At 37.4% G+C, this 17,231-nt stretch overlaps 1 protein-coding gene across 1 annotated transcript in view; it reads left to right on the top strand.

Annotated features, from left to right (window-relative positions):
* Positions 1–10,287, top strand: part of lrpprc (leucine-rich pentatricopeptide repeat containing) — an 82,171-nt gene extending 71,884 nt beyond the window's left edge. The window contains exons 36-38 of the mRNA XM_049600437.1: positions 769–853; positions 5,646–5,788; positions 9,988–10,287. Of these exons, the coding sequence (XP_049456394.1) occupies positions 769–853; positions 5,646–5,788; positions 9,988–10,059 (300 nt within the window). The 3' untranslated portion in view covers positions 10,060–10,287. The remainder of the gene's footprint in view (positions 1–768; positions 854–5,645; positions 5,789–9,987) is intronic.
* The last annotated feature ends 6,944 nt before the right edge of the window (positions 10,288–17,231 follow it).

The following is a 17,231-nucleotide window of genomic DNA, read 5'->3' as shown; positions in this document are numbered from 1 at the left end:
ACCACTGGATTAGGGATGTTATGCAGAATGTAAAGCTGGAAAAGATCAGATGTACCCTCAACGGTTCCATCCACAGATTCCACAAAACCTGGGACCCTCTAATAACTTATGTGAACAATTTACCTGGTCTGGAACTGGAACTCTGAGTTTTTATACCTGCCCTTGGATAAGGAATACTAGGTGCACTTGTTTTTTTGTTTTTTTTTGGTCTGTCAGTTGTCTTCTGATTTGATTTTGATCAGGTTGATTTTCGGTTTGGTTTGTCTTTGTTTTTGTCTCTTTTTGGGATTGTTTTTGCTATGGCTATTTGTAAAACAGAGAATATGATTGTTTTATAGGATATTTGGAAAATTACAAATAAAGTGTTCAAAAAAAAAAAATATGAACCAGCTGCCGGTGATTTGACCAGCTGAGTTGCAGGTGACACCATCAGCCGGCCTGAGTCGAGCTCAGACGGCCAGTTCACACCGCTTCAACTTTTCTCTGCAACATTCTTAAACGGTTTCGTCTCGTCATGAATCTTTGGTCGAACTCAGCTTAAAACGGGGTATCAGAGCGGGGTCAGGAGGGGCTGAGTGATTATGAAATAAGAGTAGACCTGAATAAATCAGTAATTGGGAAACACTGGGTCACTGTATGAAGTATGCCGGTGGTCGTCTGGTGGGAGGAGCTTCAGACAAAGAGGAGAGCTCCAGGAGGCGTTTTCCAAATATCCGCCTACCCCGGCGTTAATTGTTCTTGTGTGTAAATTAATGTTTGTCTGTGCAGGTGGGAAAGATCAAGACCCTGCTGAGCCTGATTCCAGACTTGGCTGAAAAGGGGCTGTTGAATGCGTACCTGATAAAGTGTCATGGTAAGACTCACACACGTGCGCACACACACACACACACACACACACACACACACACACACACACACACACAGTTAGTCTTGTGCAGCAGGCGGCTCGCTGGCCTGTGGCTAAGTCAACATTAGCGGACGCATTAACAATGCATCAGGTCAATGAGTGAGTGTGTGTGTGTGTGTGTGTGTGTGTGTGTGTGTGTGTGCAGACATTCAGGGGTTAGGAGAACACATGTCCTCTAATGAGTTAGCTGTCCTGGCTAGCCTAGCGTGCTAATCGCAACACAGTACACCACTCAACTTTTCTTTTTTTCCCCCCTTCCCACATTTTCCTCCTCTCGCCCTCTCCACCTTTTCACTCCTGTCTGTTTTACTCTCCTCATTTTTTCATCCTCCTCTCCTCCTTCTATTTTACCTACCTCCTCTCCTCACGTCCTCCCCTTCCCTTCACCTTCTCACCCTCCCGTCTCCCCTCTTTCGTACCTTGTCACACCAGAGATGAGCAGACATGACTATTTAATTAGCATCAGCTAGCTGGTCGGTCAGAGCAGCCATAGGGGACACAATTAGCGATGCTCTGCTCGCCTCTGTTCTCTGCCCCGTCTTTCTTTTTTCCTCTTTGAGGGGTTTTCTTTTCTTTTTTTTTGGACCACAGTGACCTCACCTTCCACTTTGTCTCTTTGAAACACACAGCACACACACTAGTGCTGTTTCAGAGTTACAGAAGATGATTTCAGTCGTCATTCAGGGTTCATCTGCCTGCAGAGGGAGATGGGGCTTTATCTTCATATGGTGTTTATTTTACAAAGTTTTGTTTGTGCAAGTGAAATTTTAGGGTCTTTTAAAGCAGTGAAACTCAAAGTTCGGACAACATTTTTGATTTTGCTTTTGTTTTTTTCCGTCTCTCCCATGTTCCATCGTCACGTCACACTTGGAGGAAACAAACTAGACTACACACGTTTTTCTTTTCTGCCTGCTGCTTGTTTAACAACAAAACCAGCAGCATTTTAGAAGTAACGCATTGTCCTGCTAAAAGCAGGAGTGAATGCAAATATTGGACGGTATGCATGGGCATTCAAGACATCAGTTCTCAGTACCACTAAATGCTGTGTTCATATGGGGTCATGTTTACCATGCTCACGAGAAGAGACTGTATGAAAGCCTGAGAGCTTTAAGTTCACGACTAAATGTGTTCTCAGTTCGGCCTCTCCGCTGCTTTCAGTATACCACTAAAATACAACAAATTGCTTGTTGAATTAAAAAAAAGAAAGGAAATGATTAACATTCTTTAATTGAACAAATTAAACTGAATACATAAAGCCCCAGTAATTTAGAGCCTCCAGTTTTAACGGATGCCTTCAACTAGCATCTGGCTCAGGAAAATTAATATCATATATATATATATATATATATATACATACAGTATAGGCCAAAAGTTTGGACACACCTTCTCATTCAATGCGTTTTCTTTATTTTCATGACTATTTACATTGTAGATTCTCACTGAAGGCATCAAAACTATGAATGAACACATGTGGAGTTATGTACTTAACAAAAAAAGGTGAAATAACTGAAAACATGTTTTATATTCTAGTTTCTTCAAAATAGCCACCCTTTGCTCTGATTACTGCTTTGCACACTCTTGGCATTCTCTCCATGAGCTTCAAGAGGTAGTCACCTGAAATGGTTTTCCAACAGTCTTGAAGGAGTTCCCAGAGGTGTTTAGCACTTGTTGGCCCCTTTGCCTTCACTCTGCGGTCCAGCTCACCCCAAACCATCTCGATTGGGTTCAGGTCCGGTGACTGTGGAGGCCAGGTCATCTGCCGCAGCACTCCATCACTCTCCTTCTTGGTCAAATAGCCCTTACACAGCCTGGAGGTGTGTTTGGGGTCATTGTCCTGTTGAAAAATAAATGATCGTCCAACTAAACGCAAACCGGATGGGATGGCATGTCGCTGCAGGATGCTGTGGTAGCCATGCTGGTTCAGTGTGCCTTCAATTTTGAATAAATCCCCAACAGTGTCACCAGCAAAACACCCCCACACCATCACACCTCCTCCTCCATGCTTCACAGTGGGAACCAGGCATGTGGAATCCATCCGTTCACCTTTTCTGCGTCTCACAAAGACACGGCGGTTGGAACCAAAGATCTCAAATTTGGACTCATCAGACCAAAGCACAGATTTCCACTGGTCTAATGTCCATTCCTTGTGTTTCTTGGCCCAAACAAATCTCTTCTGCTTGTTGCCTCTCCTTAGCAGTGGTTTCCTAGCAGCTATTTGACCATGAAGGCCTGATTCGCGCGTCTCCTCTTAACAGTTGTTCTAGAGATGGGTCTGCTGCTAGAACTCTGTGTGGCATTCATCTGCTCTCTGATCTGAGCTGCTGTTAACTTGCGATTTCTGAGGCTGGTGACTCGGATGAACTTATCCTCAGAAGCAGAGGTGACTCTTGGTCTTCCTTTCCTGGGTCGGTCCTCATGTGTGCCAGTTTGGTTGTAGCGCTTGATGGTTTTTGCGACTCCACTTGGGGACACATTTAAAGTTTTTGCAATTTTCTGGACTGACTGACCTTCATTTCTTAAAGTAATGATGGCCACTCGTTTTTCTTTAGTTAGCTGATTGGTTCTTGCCATAATATGAATTTTAACAGTTGTCCAATAGGGCTGTCGGCTGTGTATTAACCTGACTTCTGCACAACACAACTGATGGTCCCAACCCCATTGATAAAGCAAGAAATTCCACTAATTAACCCTGATAAGGCACACCTGTGAAGTGGAAACCATTTCAGGTGACTACCTCTTGAAGCTCATGGAGAGAATGCCAAGAGTGTGCAAAGCAGTAATCAGAGCAAAGGGTGGCTATTTTGAAGAAACTAGAATATAAAACATGTTTTCAGTTATTTCACCTTTTTTTGTTAAGTACATAACTCCACATGTGTTCATTCATAGTTTTGATGCCTTCAGTGAGAATCTACAATGTAAATAGTCATGAAAATAAAGAAAACGCATTGAATGAGAAGGTGTGTCCAAACTTTTGGCCTGTACTGTATATATATATATATATATATATATATATATATATATATATATATATATATATATATATATCAATCATTAAAGGAGCTATATGTAAGAAATCTAAAGCAAATAGTTGTAAAATCATCCTAATATGTCACAAGGAATAATGTTCATATAACATACTGATCTCACTGACAACAACAGTACAGCCAGAATATTTGTATTTAAAAAAAAAATTTTATGGTCCGCATATCATGTTTAAGGCCCAATCCCATTTCTCATTTTCGCCCCTACCCCTACCCCTCTTTTTCGGGTGCCCCTTGCCTCTTGCAACAAAGTTACAAGGGGTAGGGGTTGAAATATTCCCCTATGAAATGGGACAACCCTTCATATCCAGAAACATCATCATTAGTCGTCAGTGATGTCATAAAAAGACGCGACGAGTATGTTGCCAGGGAAACCTCACAACTAGCGATTTTTTATTTATTTTTTTGTTATGTTTGTTAGAACAAATGCATATAATACATTGAAATGACATTTCCGATGGTTGTCATAGTCTTTAAATCTTTAGTTACGAGGAAAATACTTACATTTATGGTTTTCTTTCATTGCCTGTGAAGCCTTCCCTGCCATCTTGCCGGTGATTCGCAAGGCATTCTGGGAGATTTCTCGTAGCACTCGCTTTGAAGTGTGCCTCTGAAAAAACTTCGTTTGAGGGCCATATAGCCCTAGCACTCCGCCCTTCCCCTCTGCCTCAATGAGAATCAGGACATCCCTACCCCTATGCGTGAACGCACAAAACGGAGGGGTAGGGGCAAGTGGTAGGGTTAGGGGGTGTATTAGGATTGGGCCTCAGTTTTGAATTTGTGTTTTCGCCTGTTGCACCACCCACCACCGTCTACCAGTCACGCAGTCAGTAGAGTCTCAGCATCAGTTACAGTCTCGACTGAGCTACAGCAGCACGGCGAGCAGCATTAGCAGTGTCCCAGTACATAGCATTAGCAGCCAGCTTCTCCTCAGCTGTATCCCGGCAGCAGCGTTAGCAGCAGAGAAGCCGGACTTGCTCGAACGGTCCGCTGGAAAACCTCAAAAATTTGAGTGCAGTAACCGTTTTGGCCACATTCTTACATACAGCGCCTTTAAGGAATGTCTTACGATGTCAGAAAATCAAGCAACACCATGCAATGTTTCCTGTCCTATAGTCTCATTATTGCAGAGACTGCTCTTTATTCAGTGGCAAAAGAAAAGATTTGGCTCAGGGACCTTACAAACGCACTTCGCCTGGAAAGAACAGGACACACTTACGGACAAACGTTCATATTTTGACAAGATTCGGTCATCTCTCACTAATTATCTTACTTCTATGACCTAAAATCGGCATTTTTGACGGAAGGCCAGGGCTGGTGGGGTGGTGTTACTGTATTTTTATTTTCATTTTATTGTATGTGTATGCATGTATATGCTGTGGGTATGTGTGTATGTGTATATATGTTTTCTCAGTTATTACTGTTTAGAAATTACTTAAGTTATTACTTAGGTTCAGAAAAAAGGGAAAAGAGCGTATTATGATCCAACCCCATGTATGTGTATTGAGATACAGTACTTGCTCAATTATGTGGTTATATGTCAACATGCTCAGATACAACACATTTGAAACAAAAGGCACCAACAATAACAAAAAATAATTTCAGATAACTAACTAAAGAAATACGATATATTGAGCACTTATGTTAAGTTTTGTGTCATTTGCTAACTGTTCCTTTCGCTCTCTCTCATCTGGCAGTTCTGGATAAGGACTTACCATCAGCGAAGGCTCTGTATGAGGAGATGCAGAAGGAGGGGATTGAGGTAGACGAGCTGTCACTCAAACGGCTGGCTGGGCTTTACCGCGATGCAGGAGAGACGGTGCCCTTCACTGAGCCCCCCGTGAGTCTCTCGCACACACGCACGCACACACACACACACACACACAAATAGGAGTTGATCTACACAGTCACTCACTTGTACATGTGATTGACTCCAGTGTTTAAGGATGTTGCACAGAATGTATTTGAATGTCCCACAGACGCAGAGACTTCAGATCATATTGTCAGTAACAAAAAGTGATCCTGCGTCCTCTTAGTTACACAAGTCAGAGACTGTGCCTGTATTGTTGCCACCTCCGCTCCACAGACAAGCACAAAAATATTAGCATAGATAACTTCTCTCCGCGTCATTCAGTCGCCACTTCTGATGCGCCCTTGAATAACACACTCAACATCTCAGACCTTGTGTTGCTGCTTAGTGGCCGGCAGCAGGGAACAGAAGTAGAAAAGCACTAGGAAATGATGGATGAGTGCTGAGCCAGGCTGCACTGGGTACGTTGTTTTGCCACAAACAATTTTGACTCTCTGAGTGCTGATAATTTCCACTCTCACCTTGTTACGTCTCTTACTGCAGTGCTGTACAGTGTGGCAGGACGATGGAGTTGAAATTAGGGATGCAACTACCTGATTATTTTTATCACTGATTCATCTGTGGATTTTTTTGTTTGTTTGTTTGTTTTGTCCAAAATATTTTAAAAAAATCTTGAATTTTACTGTCACATAAAAGCAGCGAATCCACACAAATGACAAGCTGGAACTGACAAGCTTTTGGCTTTTTTTACTTTAAGAAAATTACTAAAATGATTGCTTGATTATCCAGATACTTGCGCGTTTAGTTTTCTGCCAGTTACCTAATCAACAAATCAATTAATCGTTGCATCTCTGGGTGAAATTAGTGTCACAATAATAATCTGATATGTCCAGAAATGTCCCCATATGGCACATTAATTAATGTTCGGTGCAGTGATCTGTGCTCCGTTGTTAGAAATTTAATTTGAAATGACTCCTCACATGATAACAAAAAGTTAAATAACTCAAAGTTTAAATTAGTTTTTATTACAGTGTGATTGAAATCAATAATTCAGGTAACGTGTCACGATCATGTAATTATACGATTTCACTGAAAGTCGATGAATGCTCATTCAGTCATCCTCCAACTCTTCATTGTACTCACACACACAGACACACACACACACCTGTCCATATTGATTCGACCATGAACAACATATCATGAACAGATCTGTGTACAAATACAAACACACACACACACACACACACACACACACACACACATCACTGCCTCTAAACTGGTGCTGGCAGTTGTCCGGATGGCGTTGTAATGCGTGCCACTGTGTGTGTATGCTGTGGTCTGTGTGTGACCCGCAGTAATGTGACTGAGCGGTCCACCTGCTCAGGGTAGTTCAATATACTCAGGCCTCCTGTATGTGTGTGTGAGCGAGTGTGTGTGTGAGGTCAAAGTACATACATTGTGTAAGCGAGATGGTGTCACTGCAATAGCCGCCCTCTCTTTCTGGCTCTGAGTGTTTTTGAGCATTTCAGCACGTTGCACGTTTTGTAACTTGATGCAGCCCTATTTTTGGCAGAGGACTCACACACACTCGTACACACACACACACACACACACACACACAGCCCTCTCAGCCCCAGCACTTTAATGCGCTGTCCCCTGGAGGCAGGTATAGAACGGAGCCCACCTCTTACCTTCCCGTCACTCACCTGCAGTGCAAAGATAGAAGGGGAAAGAGGGATGAAGGCAGAGCAGCTGCTGCATTATTCACCGGATGTCAGGGTAGTTAAGTGATGCAGGGTTTTATAAGCAAAGGAGAGTAAGAGTAGTCACAAGGAGAGGGGAAGGTGAAGAGTCGTGGTGCTCAGAAGTTTCTGCAAACATGTTTCAGGTAGAAATCCACCTGTCCTCATCTTTTTACCTCCTCTACATTTATATAGAGGCTGCTGCAGAAATAGTAACAACATTTTTCCACAGTAGAAACATACAACCTTATTTGTTAAGTGGCATGTACAGCAACAAGTAAACAGAACTTGTATTCACAAAATTTATTTCAAGTTTTCTGATGGATACAGACTGCAGGAAAATGAAGTGTTTAATCAATGCCTTGAAGCAACAACAAGGAGCTTTCATTTAGTGTTGATTTTGGCGACCCCTGTGGACAAAAGCGGTAATGTTTCCATGAGCGCAGTTTAGGAATTGAATGAAAGATGCAATTAAGTATATATTTTACTTTTTGAACACAGCTGTTTGCAGGATGCACAGCGTTGAAGTAACGTAAGTCTTTGTGGCTTTGAAGCATATTAATATGATTTAATTTATTAAATAAAAAGACAAATTACAAACCTGTTCAAGAGGAAGAATTTAGGATCAGGTTTGAATCCTTTTAAATCCTGCATCTCTATCTGTTGAGTGAGCGACCAAAGTTGTCTTGTGTTTCACCTGTGCTCTATCACTGTCCCTTGTTTTGTTCTTTGGTCAATTCTTTTCTTTTTCTCTTTGCTGATTCTGCCTCAATATCAGTCATAACCACAAATATAACGTCAAAATAAAATTATCTCAAGACTTTGCCTGGAAAGACGTAAACACAGGCTCTTCTGGTCTGCTCGCTGTAAATCGTTTGGTCTGTTTTTGTGGGGAATCGGACTGTGGGGGCAGACATTGAGAATGACGGTCTCGTCAGTATATAACTCAGACTGTTTCATAACCTCCTTGCAGGAGCAATGAGTAGCTCAGCTGGTAGAGCTAGCACCCCATGTACAAAGGCCATGTCCTTGCTGCAGCAGCCATGGGTTTCAAATCCAAACTGTGGCCCTTTGCTGCATATCATCCCCTCTCTGTCCACCTCTTCACACTACTACTGTCCCATCATATAAAGGCCAAAGGCTCAAAAAATAATGTTAAAAAACACCTCACAGTTGCTTTTGGATTATAGTCATGTATATAGAGTATTTTGGCTGCAAAAATCCAACGGCGTCTTCATGTTGGACGCTGTCCAGATGACCTCTGTTACACCTGACAGTGAACATCAGCTGTAGCCTCATGGTCCGTGCTCGTGACTGCAATTTTTATAGCAAAACTAACTTCATATCAAACTGTTATCTCTTTATTTATCACAGTACGGCTTTTATGACAACAACCGGAATGTTTCTCTTTAATTTTGGGTTCCCTAATACGACTACTGACGCTGCTGAATGTGTTGTTTGATCATCCTGAAGCTCCACACTGTGGGAAGTTCTTCTTTTTACTCTTGAGTAACATTTTGTAAATGAAATTGCCCACAAATGGGGCAGAGCAGGTGGCTTTATATAGCAATTTGGGGGCGTCAGTTATGCTTGACATCAAATCTCATGAATTAATCTAGTTGAAACGAGCGATTTACAAGAAGTTTGTGTAGTTGCTCAGAGAGTTTGTAGAATTTTACTTGAAAGTTATTTATCATAAGAACATGAAAACCACACTGTCAACAGTTTTCATAGGGACTATTTCTTCAATAGAAAGTAGCTCCAGTGCTCACAGAGAGATTTGTGGATTAGCTTGAATATTACCGACATCGTTTCTGAAAAGAAATGCTGCAGTTTAATTTTTCAAATTCAATCTTTCCAGTGTATCTCTACAGTATGTTTGAAGAGGCCCAAATCTCTTACAGTTAACTCAAAACCTGCCTGCAGCAATCAAACCAAATCTAGTGAGACAATATGTTTTGTGATGAGGTTCAACTGATGATTTATCGAAGTGTTTTAACTTCCTGTCAGAATCTCTCTCTGTCTCTCTCTCCAGCAGCTATTTATCAGCATTGATGATGACATTAATAAACAAACATACAAAGTAAGACGCTGGCGTAATCTGCAGAAAAGCTCTCACCTTCTCCCCTCCAAAAAAAAAACAAAAAAAAAAACACCCATCACAACACTTTGTCTGGATCAAAACACTGATTAATTAGCCAGGAACAGAGGCAGGGAGCGAAAGTGTGTGTTCAGGGAGTGTGCTACAAATCCCTAATTTGTGTATTAGTGGGGATTTAAAGATGAAACGAGACAAACCTGGCTGGAGAGTGGAGACTGTTTAGGCGGACTCAGGAGAGCTCCACTGCTGCTTACTTTTGAAGAGAGGGGCAACACAGAAACACACACACACACACAACTTACAGCCTTACTACATCACAGATGAGCATTCACTGCTGTTTGGTTTGTATGTTTGATGCTGAATCGTCTTTCTCTCTCTCTTTCCAGGAGTCCTTTAAATTTTATGCAGACAAGCTGAGAGAGAAAACAGCCAAATCCTCGGCGACAGCTGAGGCATAAAGATTCATCCTCCTCTTCCTCTGCCCTCCATCCAAATGTTACCCTCCTTTGTCTCTTTTTTTATATAGGTTGTTGAAATGTTGAGTACTGTGTTATAACTGCTGAGTGTTAGACTCTGTCCAATGCGCAATTGATAATATTGATGATGGTGATGGTGATGATGATGACGATGACGATGATGATGAAAAATGTACAAAAGTATTTATGCTAATAAATGCCACATTCTGAGCCTGAGTCCTTTGTGTGGTTTGAAATGTAGTGGTCTGTTACTATACTATGACATTTTTCATAACATGCTATACTATTACATTTTTACGACATACCAAAGTATGACCTTTTTTTATAACACACTATAGTATGACTTTTTTATGACATACTATACTATGACTTTTTTATAACATACTATAGTATGACTTTATTACATACGATACTATTACATTTTTTATGACATACTATACTATGACATTTTTTATAACATTGAAGTATGACTTTTACGACATACGACATTTTTTATGACATACTATACTATGACATTTGTTTATAACATACTATAGTATGACTTTTTTACGACACGACATTTTTTATGACATACTATACTATGACATTTTTTATAACATTGAAGTATGACTTTTTTACGACATACCATGACATTTGTTTATAACATACTATAGTATGACTTTTTTACGACATACTATACTATGACATTTTTTATAACATTGAAGTATGACTTTTTTACGACATACAATGACATTTTTTACGACATACTATACTATGACATTTTTTATAACATTGAAGTATGACTTTTTTACGACATACAATGACATTTTTTACGACATACTATACTGACATTTGTTTATAACATACTATAGTATGACTTTTTTACGACATACTATACAATGACATTTTTTATAACATACTATACTATGACATTTTTATAACATACTATAGTATGACTTTTTTATAACGTATGATACTATTACATTTTTTACGACATACTACACTATGACATTTTTTATAACGTAGTATGACTTTTTTCACGACAAACAATGACATTTTTTACGACATACTATACTATGACATTTTTTATAACATTGAAGTATGACTTTTTTACGACATACAATGACATTTTTTACGACATACTATACTATGACATTTTTTATAACATTGAAGTATGACTTTTTTACAACATACAATGACATTTTTTACGACATACTATACTGACATTTGTTTATAACATACTATAGTATGACTTTTTTACGACATACTATACAATGACATTTTTTATAACATACTATACTATGACATTTTTATAACATACTATAGTATGACTTTTTTATAACGTATGATACTATTACATTTTTTACGACATACTACACTATGACATTTTTTATAACGTAGTATGACTTTTTTCACGACAAACAATGACATTTTTTACGACATACTATACTATGACATTTTTTATAACATACTATAGTATGACTTTTTTATTACATACAATACTATTACATTTTTTTATAACATACTATGCTATGACATTTTTTATAACGTAGTATGACTTTTTTACGACATACAATGACATTTTTTATAATGTAAGTAAGTAATGTAATGTATATAAGTTTTCGGACACCCCATGCATTTGTGAAATATTGCATTCAGAATCACTCTTAGGTCTTCAAGTGCAATTTCTTTTCTTACAGTCACAGCCAAAATACTAAATAAATCCTAAAAAAGCCATTAAAAACTTAAAATTGATTGGTTCCATAAAAATACATAAGAAATTTTGAGTATTGGGTCATTTTGGTACCAGTGATGAAGGTCATTCTTTTTATTAAAAGACACAATTTTTGTTGCCAAGCTTCATGTCTACATAAAGCCAGCACATTTGAAAGTTCTTCAGACACAAAAATGGCTAAAACAAGGAACCTAACGCAGGAAACACGCCTGAAGATAAAGATTCTCAGCCAGGAAGGGTACAGCTGCCGCCAGATAGCCAGGAAGTGCAGATGCAGTCCTTCAGCAGTTGGATACACTCTGCAGAAATACAGACGAACCAACAGCTTGGAAGACAAACCAAGATCTGGGCGTCCAAGGGTTTCTTCAGCAAGAAATGACCGCATCCTGATCCGCATGCGCAGGCAAAACCACCGAATGACATCACAGGAGCTTCAGCAGCAGTGGTCAAACCAAACTGGTGTCCAGTGTTCCACCTGCACTGTACATGGCCGACTTTTAGATCATGGCTTAAGGTCCTACAAGGCTATCAAGAAGCCCCTGATCAATGAGAGACAGAGGTTAGCCCGGCGTCGTTGGGCCCAGGCACACAAGAACTGGACAGCCAGGAATTGGAAGAAGATTTTGTGGTCAGATGAGTCCAGTTTCCAGCTTTATCTTCCTCCTACTAATGTGAGTGCAGAAGGCCAGGCGAAGCATTATCTCCAGCATGTACAGTACCTACTGTCAAGCATGGTGGAGGCAGTATCATGGTTTGGGGAAGCATGAGTGCTGCTGGTGTTGGTCATCTCACTGTCTGTGACGGCACATTGAACTCTACCAAGTATTGTACCATTCTCCAAACCCGCATGCTCCCTTCTGCGCGTGCACTGTTCCGTCGAGATAAAAACTGGATGTTTCAACAAGATAATGCCCCTTGCCACACATCCAAGGCCAGTAGAACTTGGCTGCAGGAGCACAGTATCCAGGTCTTAGAGTGGCCAGCTCAATCCCCGGACATGAGCCCCATTGAAAATCTGTGGTGGATTATCAAAAGGTCTGTTTCAAAGCATAAACCAAAGAATTTAGATGAATTAAAAGCAGTAATTCAAGAAGAATGGGACAAGATTACCCCTCGACAGTGTGAAAGACTCGTGGGGAACATGCCAGCCAGGATTAAAGCTCTACTACGTGCCAGTGGCAGGACTACTAAATATTAATTTGATGATGTGATGGTTTATTTATTTTTTGTTCAGTTTTGAACACATTCTCTGTTATTTGTTGACTTTGATACCGACAATGTTGAGAACTGACATATTGAAACTGTCAAGAATTTAGTTCTGTTAGTTTTTCTTGTAAACAATAAACAAAAAATATAATTTGTATTTGTTTGTATCTGTCTAATGCAGCCACACCTTTTGAAACACAAAAAAGATTTTTGCACAAATTTTTTATGACAATATTTGAGATTGTGTAAAATTTTAAGGGTGTCTGAAAACTTTTTTCCACCACTGTATACTATCACATTTTTTACGACATACTATACTAAGACTTTTTAATAACATACAGTACTAAGACATTTTTTATAACATACTATAGTATGACTTTTTCATATCATACTATACTATGACATTTTTATAACATACGATAGTATGACGTTTTTTATAACATACAGTACTAAGACATTTTTTATAACATACTATAGTATGACGTTTTTTATAACATACTATACGATGACATTTTTTATAACATATGATACTATTACTTTTTTACGACATACTATACTATTACATTTTTTATAACATACTATAACGATGGCTTTTTTATGACATACTATACTATGACTTTTTTTATATCATACGATACTATTACTTTTTTACGACATACTATACTATTAAATTTTTTATAACATACTATAACGATGACTTTTTTATGACATACTATACTATGACATTTTTTGGTGATTTTTGACGAAATACTATACTAAGACTTCTTTGGTGATTTTTGATGACATACCATACTATGATATTTTTTAATGGTTTTTAACGACATACTATACTGTGACGTTTTGTCATGATTTTTGAAGACATACTATACTATGATGTTTTTTGGTGATTTCTGACGAAATACTATACTATGACGTTTTCTGGTGATTTTTGACAACGTACTATACTATGACTTTTATCATGATTTTTGACGACATACTATACTATGACGTTTTCTGGTGATTTTTGACGACATACTATACTATGACTTTTATCATGATTTTTGACGACATACTATACTATGACGTTTTCTGGTGATTTTTGACGACATACTATACTATGACATTTATCATGATTTTTGACGACATACTATACTATGACGTTTTCTGGTGATTTTTGACGACATACTATACTATGACTTTTATCATGATTTTTGACGACATACTATACTATGACGTTTTCTGGTGATTTTTGACGACATACTATACTATGACATTTTTTGGTGATTTTTGACGACATACTATACTATGACTTTTATCATGATTTTTGACGACATACTATACTATGACATTTTTTGGTGATTTTTGACGACATACTATACTATGACTTTTATCATGATTTTTGACGACATACTATACTATGACTTTTATCATGATTTTTGACGACATACTATACTATGACATTTATCATGATTTTTGACGACATACTATACTATGCCTTTTTTTTCATGATTTTTGACAACATACTATACTATGACGTTTTCTGGTGATTTTTGATGACATACTATACTATGACTTTTATCATGATTTTTGACGACATACTATACTATGACTTTTATCATGATTTTTGACGACATACTATACTATGACTTTTATCATGATTTTTGACGACATACTATACTATGACTTTTATCATGATTTTTGACGACATACTATACTATGACATTTATCATGATTTTTGACGACATACTATACTATGACTTTTATCATGATTTTTGACGACATACTATACTATGACATTTATCATGATTTTTGACGACATACTATACTATGACTTTTATCATGATTTTTGACGACATACTATACTATGACTTTTATCATGATTTTTGACGACATACTATACTATGACATTTATCATGATTTTTGACGACATACTATACTATGACGTTTTCTGGTGATTTTTGACAACATACCATACTATGACTTTTATCATGATTTTTGACGACATACTATACTATGACATTTTTTGGTGATTTTGACGAAATACTATACTATGAATTTTTTAATGATTTTTGACGCAGCTATGACATGTTTTGGTGATTTTTGACAAAATTCTATACTGACGTTTTTTCATGATTTTTGATGACATACTATGCTATGACTTTTATCATGATTTTTGACGAAATACTATACTATGACGTTTTCTGGTGATTTTTGACGACATACCATACTTTGACATTTTTTCAGGATTTTTGATGACATACTATACTATGACTTTTATCATGATTTTTGACGAAATACTATACTATGACGTTTTCTGGTGATTTTTGACGACATACCATACTTTGACATTTTTTCAGGATTTTTGATGACATACTATACTATGACTTTTTTTTAATGATTTGTGACGACATCCTATACTATGACTTTTTTCAAGATTTTTGACGACATACTATATTATGACGTTTTTTGGTGATTGTTGACAACATACCATACATGACCTTTTTTCAGGATTTTTGATGCCATACTATACTCTGACAGGTTTTTTTTGTGATTTTTGACGACATACTATACTATGACTTTTTTCCTGATATTTGACGACATACTATACTACGGAAGCCCTGAAAGGCAAGGTGAAAAAAAAAACAAAAACGGGGCAATGTCAAAGTTTATCTCGTACGTACGGGATATTAAGTCATACGTATGAGATATTAAGTCATACGTACGAGATATTAAGTCATACGTACGAGATATTAAGTCATACGTACGAGATAAGTCGCAATTATTTTTTTTTTTCACTTTGCCTTTCAGGGGCACTGGCCCAGTTATTTTGGAGGGGAAAAAAAAAATGAAACGACAGGTTTTACCTTCTCAGTTACTTTGACTACAAATACCTGCTGTAAACCATAATGGGACAGAGAGATTTCTCCATAAAATATTTATATGACATAATTCTATATAGAATTATGTCATATAAATAATGGGACAGAGAGATTTCTCCATAAAATATTTATATGACATAATTCTATATAGAATTATGTCATGACATAATTCTATATAGAATTATAATTTTGACTTAGTAAGTCATAATTTTGACTTAGTATCTCATTATTTTGACTTACTATCTCATTATTTTGACTTATTAGATCTTATTTTTTTCCATCAAGTGGCAGAAATCTACGGAAGCCCTGAAAGGCAAGGTGTCATAACATAATTCTATATAGAATTATGTTATGACATAATTCTATATAGAATTATGTCATATAAATATTTTATGGAGAAATCTCTCTGTCCCATTATGGTTTACAGCAGGTATTTGTAGTCAAAGTAACTGAGAAGGTAAAACCTGTCGTTTCATTTTTTTTTTCCCCTCCAAAATAACTGGGCCAGTGCCCCTGAAAGGCAAAGTGAAAAAAAAAAAAAATTGCGACTTATCTCGTACGTATGACTTAATATCTCGTACGTATGACTTAATATCTCATACGTATGACTTAATATCCCGTACGTACGAGATAAACTTTGACATTGCCCCGTTTTTTTTTTTTTTTTCACCTTGCCTTTCAGGGCTTCCGTACTATACTGTAATGTTTTTTGGTGGTTTTTTGGTGACATACTGTACTATGACCTTTTTCATGATTTTTGACGACATACTATACTATGACCTTTTTTTCGCAATTTTTGACATAGTATACTATGACATTTTTTGTAACATAGTATACTATGACTTTTTTTTAGTGATTTTTGACAACATACTATACTATGACGTTTTTTCACGATTTTTGACGACATATTATACTGTGATGTTTTTTCACGATTTTTGATGACATACTATACTATGACGTTTTTATGACATACTATACTATGACATTTTTTGTAACATAGTATACTGTGACTTTTTTTATAACATACTATACTATGATGTTTTTAGTGATTATTGACAACATACCATACATGACATTTTGTCAGGATTTTTGATGCCATACTATACTCTGACAGGTTTTTTTTGTGATTTTTGACGACATACTATACTATGACTTTTTTTGTGATATTTGACGACATAATTTACTATGATGCTTCTTGGTGATTTTTGACGACATACTATACTATGACCTTTTTTTGTGATATTTGGCGACATAATTTACTATGATGTTTTTTGGTGATTTTTGACGACATACTATGCTATGACATTTTTTTGTGATTTTTGACGACATGCTACGCTATGACATTTTTTTGTGATTTTTGACGACATACTATGCTA

The sequence above is a fragment of the Epinephelus fuscoguttatus genome, linkage group LG16 (genome assembly GCF_011397635.1).
Source record: "Epinephelus fuscoguttatus linkage group LG16, E.fuscoguttatus.final_Chr_v1".
Lineage (NCBI taxonomy): Eukaryota > Metazoa > Chordata > Actinopteri > Perciformes > Serranidae > Epinephelus > Epinephelus fuscoguttatus.
This window is presented reverse-complemented; position numbering and strand designations above follow the sequence as displayed.